Source organism: Denticeps clupeoides, chromosome 16 (genome assembly GCF_900700375.1).
Source record: "Denticeps clupeoides chromosome 16, fDenClu1.1, whole genome shotgun sequence".
NCBI lineage: Eukaryota > Metazoa > Chordata > Actinopteri > Clupeiformes > Denticipitidae > Denticeps > Denticeps clupeoides.
In genome coordinates this window covers 882,049-889,546 of record NC_041722.1, presented here as the reverse complement: position 1 = coordinate 889,546, position 7,498 = coordinate 882,049, and the positions used below count along the sequence as shown (strand labels likewise).

The following is a 7,498-nucleotide window of genomic DNA, read 5'->3' as shown; positions in this document are numbered from 1 at the left end:
TGTCATTATGGTGTGTTGTGTGTAGAATTCTAAGGAAAAAATGATTTACTACATAACAAAATGTAGAAAAAGAGATGCGCTGTGAAGAATTTCTGGATGCACTTTGTCAAACAAGCTCTGCCAGTTAAAGAACATGCCTGTCACAGATTCTTTTTGCCTGTCCTGGTCATGTAGCACAGAGGAATACAGTGTTACAGCACATGGTAAGGGACAACACCATCCTCTGACACAGCAGATTTAAGTTTTACACATTTTTATTTATACAATAAGAAGCTCTAGCACATCCTGACCACATACAGTATAAAGTTTGCAGGCAGGGAAAGAGGACTGCCATCAACTGGGGACTGAACTGACATCCCCATACACACTGGGAGCCCAAGCAGGAGATATTTAGGATACAGAGACATCAACACTCTTCACAAATATGCAAAATGAAGTACTATGTGCTGTTCTAAATAATAACAACAATAATTACAAAACAAGAGAATGTACCAAAGTTTTATTACAAACAGCTAGCAAAAAATAAAATCCTTTGGTCAAGTTGAATAGAAAAAGAGTCGTAAATAAAACAGTAGAGCTGTGAAGGGCTGTGCGGGTCGGGTGGCTAAGTGAGGAAAGTGCAGAAGGCAGTTCCATTAATGGCGCTGTGGTGTTCATGCAGCTGCATGCTGGGGACGGCGCTTTGTCACGGCACAGGTGACGGAGCGTCTGCTTCTGGTTCACTGCTGCTGTAATGGTGCGCGGCGGCGCTGGGCCCAGGATGGCTGGGCAGGATGTCCAGCTCATCCACCTGTGGGCCAGGGTGCAGCACGACCAGCTGGTCCTGCGGGATGTCTGCTGCAGCGGCTGCCAGGTTGGTGATGGACTTGCTTTTGACACACTGGAAGTCCACATGCCGACTCTTGCCTTCTTCCTTCTCCCAGGACATTCTGATGAATGGCCGCTGCACGTAGTTGTAGATAACCTCCGGTCGGCCTCCTGGCCGCTTCTTCACCTTCTCCTTGTAGGTGGGGTAGCCTGTTAAAGACAGTTATTCAATACTGTGGCTGATCTGTACCAGTCTGAACAAGAATAAGTTTGTATTTTTATTCACCTTCAATGCCCAATCTAATTTTCTTAAGTCCACGCTCCTTTAAAACAGATTTGGCAACGTCTCGGTTTTCAATGTATTTGAAGAAACGGTAGAGTTTTGTACTGTAAATGACTATGAATAAAAAGGAATAAAAAATGAACATACAGCAAATGTGCAAAAAGAAAAAAAAAAGGGGAAATAATAAAATAAAAAAAAATGAATGGTCTCACTCTGTGAATACTCCTCGCCCATCTGAGGTGGGTACTCCTCATCCCAGTCCACTATGTCGTCGTCTGTCAGTACCACAATGTGACATTCCCTCTCTCCGCTCTGAGCGCTGGCTACCATGAGAGGTAGCACCATCTCCTCCAGGTAGAACTCAAACTGCCGCCGCGCACCGTCATTTGACAGTTCATGCATCAGAGCACCTAACAAGTAGAAGACCATCACTTATTCAAGCTCGTTTCTGAAGCTCAAATCTGTCTTGTGGAGGTATAAACGCAGTCCAATCACACATTTCAGATTTAATCGCTGATACTCACTCAGGTCCCTGCATTTGATCGTGCTGTAGTCAAAAGTGATGCAGAGATAATCACAGGCTTCCCTCAGTTCAGGAATAGAGATGCCATCAGGACAGCGGATTACCCCGGATTTGTAATAATCCTGTCAGTTAAGACATGAAATTTAGAGGACATCCGTGTTGCACTTTTTACCATGTCACAAGTAGTGGTTGCTCTGAAATACCGCACACTACACTAACTTTAACACTACTAGTGGCTCATCACAAAGAAACAAACGAGCAGTGTGTGTGTGTGTGTGTGTGTGGGGGGGGGTGGTGGTGGTGGTGGTACATGCTCAAGTATAGCTGAGTGGCACCTTCACAGATTTGACAGATTATAACTCGCAATCTTCCAGTAACAAGTGTGCTTCCTTAACTGCTAGGTCACCACTGCCCTTTAGTGCTGCCCACAGAGACACAAGTGAGCAACCGATCTCTCAGGATACAAGCTTGGGTGAATGTGGTGAAAAGCAGCCATACTGAGCTTCCAAACCACTGAGGTTATGGGAATCTTCAGTCATGTTTTGGAACCCTTCTCTGTGTTCCTGCCTCCACAGGCCCTTCCTTCAAACTCAAGGCTGCACTGATTATGACATAGATGGCCAATTCTAGTCCAAATCAATCATGCCCTGAGTAACATTTTATGTGTCACAACATAGGGTCTGAAGATCAAGATATGAAGAAACATGAAAAAATAATAAGGTTTGAAAGTGAAACTGACCAGAATAGCTCTGAAGACAGTGGAGCTGATCCCTTCTGCAACCTCATACTCCCCTTTCTCATTGGGTCGTGTGAAGTTGTGTTCCCTCCCAGATCCAAACATCCTGAAAACAAAATGAGAATAATGGTTAGTACAAGTGACAGCCTAAATCTGGATGGTGAAAGATCACACTGCACACTCGCCTGCCCAGCATGGTGTTTGGCTGTGCGGTGAAAATATTGGGGTCCACCACAAAGCGAGTGCTGTCCACGATAAGCGTGACTTTCTCTGAAGTGCGGACAGTACGGCTGCTGCTCTCTTTGGAAGTGTCGTAGATGAACACCATCTCGCCAGTGCCCATGCACTTGAAGGTGCCCTCTGAGCTGGAAAGGCTGCTGGTACAGCTGCTGCCCACACCGCTGCTTGAGCCGCTGGGCGAGAGCCGCTGGGGCCGTGGGCTCCCTGGCCTGGAGCTGCTGTCCCTCTCTGCAGAATGGGAAACGTCACAGACATACTTAATGGTCCCCTGCCATTAATTAGTTTTCGCTTTTAAATAGGTCTTAGTGGTCCCCTAATGGTGGAATTCTCTAGGTGGGCAAAGCATGAGAAATGGGAGGTAACCTTTACCCTTATGACGACATAAGAGGACAAATTCCAGATCCGACCATCTGACCTGCCGCTCTCTAAACGGCAAGGCAGAATGACCAAAACACTCTTTACACCTATTGCCATTTCTAGCCACTCCAGGACCATGGTCAGGATAGTATTAATGTTAAATAATCTCACAACATCTCAGATGTTCATGTCAGAGGACCTTTAAAATCCCGATCCATAAATCTGTGACTGAATTTTATCATTATACGCCGAATACTGAGTAGGCGACACAGCCCTGACAGAATCCACTAGACATCTGAAATTATCTTCTGTGGAATCTGGCACCAAGCTGTCACTAGCAAATCCTTTCCGTTCTGCAAGTTCTGATGTGGTGCTTGGATTGTGGTGATTGGATTGAGATCTGGAGATTTAGGAAGCCATGTCAAAACCTCAAACAGTTTTGCATTGTGGCAGAATACAGTGATTGGTCTACAGGATAAGGAAACAGACTTGAGGATAAGGAAACCGTAACTGGAAGATTGCTGGTTCAAATCCTGACCCGCCAAGGAGGCACTGAGCAAGGTTTTGTCCCCACAAACTGTTCCCCGGGACTTTCATGGCTCCCTCAGGAGATGGGTTAAATGCAGAGACCACATTTCACTGTGTGCACTGGATGCTGTGCTGTAGTGACAACTAATCACTTTCACTAATTGTCCTGCTGAAAGAGTGCCCATTACCCTCAGTTTCCATGAATGGGTGAACCTGATCAACAATGTTTAGATAGGTGGAACATGTCTCGGCCAGATAGCTCCCAATCAGCATCATTGGCCAGCCTCATCCCTCCATGTGCATCAAAGACCTTGCCAAAAGGTCCCAGCACAACTTTTGCTTCACTCACCACTGTTGAGCTGGCGTGTGGGTGAGGTGATGTTGCGGATACAGGGTGTGAGCTGGCCTTCACTGCGTTCATGGGAGGAGTCTAGTGAACGGTCACTGGAGCGCCAGCGGTCTCTTGAGTGGTCACAACCTCCACCAGCACCATGAAAACTCATTTTCAGAAGGTCTGCTGTTTGCCCAGATGTGTACAGATGGGCCCTGTGGTGGACATTGACAAGGAATATGCACAAAACAAACAAAAAGATCTCATTACTATTTCATAAATAATGCTATATATCAAAATATGCCTGATAAATAAACCCCTGCCATTGAATCTATACCTATTGTAAATTCATCAATTAACAGCTTCCACTTTTCTTTTCTGTGAATTTTTGCACACTCATCCTGAAGAGCATGTGATTCAGGCACTTATATTGGATGAGAAGGTCAGGCTCACATCACTATTCCAGATCATCCAAAGGCTTTTATTCACTTGAAGGTTAATAAAGCTCTTCCATACAAAACTCACCAAACCTTGTCTTTCTGGACCTTGCTTTGTGCAATGAGTCATGCTGGAAGAGAAAAGGACCTTCCCCAAACTGAGCAGTGCAAATGTTTTGCAACTCAGAAGCATTAAGAATGTCCTTCTCTTCAACAGTGTCCAGTCACCCTTCTAATCCAGATACACAGAGAAGCGTGATTCAGTAGTATTGTTTATTTCCTGTCTGGGGTATGAACTATGACAGGGATGCCTGAGACAATCTTTAGATAAAGTGACACACGGACAGTTTTAGGGCTGATGACGCGTCTTTTGCATTCTTTTTTGGGCATTTACCACATTATGATGCATACACACGTTGAGCAGAAATCAGGCACAACCAGGTGAAAAATATACACACACAGTACCAAGTGACACACTGTGAATTAATCACCATTAATTGCAACCGATTGACATTGCGGGTTGATGCCACTCTGGATGCCAACAGCACTTGACATGGCCTAGCTTTTAGATGTCCATTTTTGGGATGTACATTTGTGAGAGCTAGTCTCTGGTGTCCTGTTTCAGAGCCCGCACATGCGGTCAACAGCACAATCAATATCATTTATTAATGTTAATACAGTTTCCACTCCTCACACTCACAGAAAGTCACCTTAAAGGTTCGCAAAGTTTTTGAAGGGGACTTCCTGCCTTTCTTTCCCAAATGTTGCTGCTGCTTGAATCATATGACTGGAGACGAGCTGCCATCACACATCAAGCCTACTTTCATCTGTTGGGTGGGTATTCTGTTGAGACATGAAAAAAGCACACTGTAGACACTAATCTACAATGAATAAAAACTAAACTGAAGGGCTGCTGCTTACCCAGATGTGTACAGATGGGCACTGTGGTGGACATGGACAAGAAATAGGCACAAAACAAAACAAATAATAAGATATTAATGGTTAATCAGAAACAGAATGATCTCATTATTATTTGATAAATAATGTCATATGGCAAAATATGCCTGATAAATAAACCCTAGTAATGCACCAATCATCAAGGAATAAAAACTAAACTGAACCAGACACAAGTGGTCTGCTGTCCAGAAATTATTGATTAAAGTAAATGACTACTATTATTAAGCAAAGAGTCTATCATTGTGTATAATTTATTGATAGAAAACACCGTGATTTATGACGTGAATGTATTATAACTCAGGAACATTGCATTTGCATGCCTGATTTATGATGATAAATTATATGATTTATGATATAGCATGAGAATATGTCAATCAAAACCACAAGAGCTATTCCACAACACAAAATAATAATATTGATGTACTCGAAACATGCTCGGAATAATGTACAAAATCGCTTTAAAGGATAAATGAAAAAGTAAAAGCGAACTTGACGAGCCTCTCAGCCACTTCTGCTAATTTTGTGTAAAACGAGTTTTACATTGAATATACAAACAATAAATGCTTACCTTCAGTTTCCCGTAACACGGACTGAGAAAGATATCCTTTTCTAAATAATAATCGTTTTATACGGCACACAGGCTATAAAAATACAGACAACAGTATCTCTGCATTTCCACCAAAACACCCGACTGATCGGCTTACAGGAAGTGATAGCGGAATTCTCGCTGAAATCACGCGATAGGACAGGAGCCGCGCGTCAGAGCACTTCAACATTAAATTCCATACCCATGTGTTGAGGAACGGGTACAAATGAACAGTAAATAAATTTCAAGGAGCTAGTGACACTTCTCGATAATGTTCAGAAGTAGCGAAGGGTGTGTTATTAATGTGTGTGTGTTTTAAAAATCGGTCATTTCCGATTACCAATACCAATATCTATTCCCTATTATTTGTTATTCATGGTAATAGTTGTCAAATAAAAGTCTGTGAGAATATTTTTACAACATTACTAGCCGTGAAAACATATAAGTATACTTTAATTTAATATTACAAAGATTAAAATCACAAAAATTGGTCCATAATTTCTTCTATTACCACTATTACTGTGTTATTTTCAGCTTGTTCACACAACATGGTGAATAAAAAAAAATCAACAAAAAAACATACAGTAACACTATATACATGTCAATCATAATCCCCAGACGAAAATTAAATAAATAAATAATTATATACACAAACATAAAAGACCCTACATATACACAGTATTTTTCAGATGTAAGAGCAGAATGTTTAATATGTGGAGTCTAGATGAAGTAAAGAGTTAGAATACAGCGTCCGGACCTCCTGTCCTTTCTGCAGATTGTTGGGTGATGTAGCAAGGATATTCTTCAGCTTCACCTGAAGCCAGTCCTGTCGCTCCAGCATCTGCTTGTGTTCTCCAACATTGTGCATAAGCTGCACCTCGCTGATTGACCGCTTTCTGATGTTCAAATGCATGTGAATATTTTTTATATTAACATTCACTTATGTCCCTACCATTATTTGTAACTACATATAAGTATAAAGTGCTGGATGTAAGGAACGATACTTTGTATCCTCTTTACATCATTTTAATTTCAACATTGCCATGCATAAAACATTATACATAGTGTACACTATCTTTGTACCTGAGAGGTTGTCCTCTGACATGCAAAGTGCTGCAGATATTACAGAGGAAAATGACGAGTAAAATTCTTTCTAGAACCTCTGTTGAAGTCATTGTGGTGACCTGTGAAAAATATATACTTTAGGTTTTATCTCAGAAGAAAATGGCAGTGAAAAGACTACACTTACCCGGTGGTAGGGTTATAGTTTCTTCATAGGTCAGGTCCTGAGAGTCGATCCGGATATTAGAGTAACTGTGGTCTTTTATATGGCAGCCTGTCCTGCTCATTGATGAGCAGGCCTGTAACCCATGGTGATGTCAGCTCTTGGTTTTACAGCAGAGGAATGTGCATGACGAAAGGCCAGCCGCTGTGTCCCTGACTTACTCCGCTTTCAACACCTCGGCCACAAGGACTCACTGATCATGCCGCTGAGGCACACAGGCCGGCAGAGCTCATCTCATCTGCATGATGCTGAGAGAGGTCACACACCACACACTATACTAAAATCATGCTCATTTAACAACTACTACCCCGAGAAGAGCTTGATGTGGGGCTGAGACTGGAGAGCATTGCAGTACGGTGAACAATTCAAATGCAAACCATGTGAAACTGCATGATTTATGGGAACTAAATAACCTTGTCACATAGGAC

General features: G+C 42.5%; 1 protein-coding gene across 2 annotated transcripts; it reads right to left on the bottom strand.

Annotated features, from left to right (window-relative positions):
- Positions 1-236: 236 nt before the first annotated feature.
- On the bottom strand, positions 237-6,107 carry LOC114765880 (BTB/POZ domain-containing protein 10-like). Of its 2 annotated transcripts, XM_028956385.1 has the most exons (10): positions 5,768-6,107; positions 5,164-5,184; positions 4,953-5,085; positions 3,824-4,020; positions 2,535-2,817; positions 2,353-2,455; positions 1,615-1,735; positions 1,303-1,500; positions 1,094-1,204; positions 237-1,017 (listed from the first exon to the last, which is right to left on the bottom strand). In XM_028956385.1, exons 3-10 carry the CDS (start codon positions 5,045-5,047, stop codon positions 686-688), a joined length of 1,440 nt encoding a protein of 479 aa, XP_028812218.1. In that variant the 5' UTR covers positions 5,048-5,085; positions 5,164-5,184; positions 5,768-6,107; the 3' UTR covers positions 237-685. The 2 variants fall into 2 exon arrangements, with proteins under 2 accessions (XP_028812218.1, XP_028812219.1); XM_028956386.1 differs by lacking the exons at positions 5,164-5,184; positions 5,768-6,107 and having other exon boundaries at positions 4,943-5,076.
- Between the last annotated feature and the right edge of the window lie 1,391 nt (positions 6,108-7,498).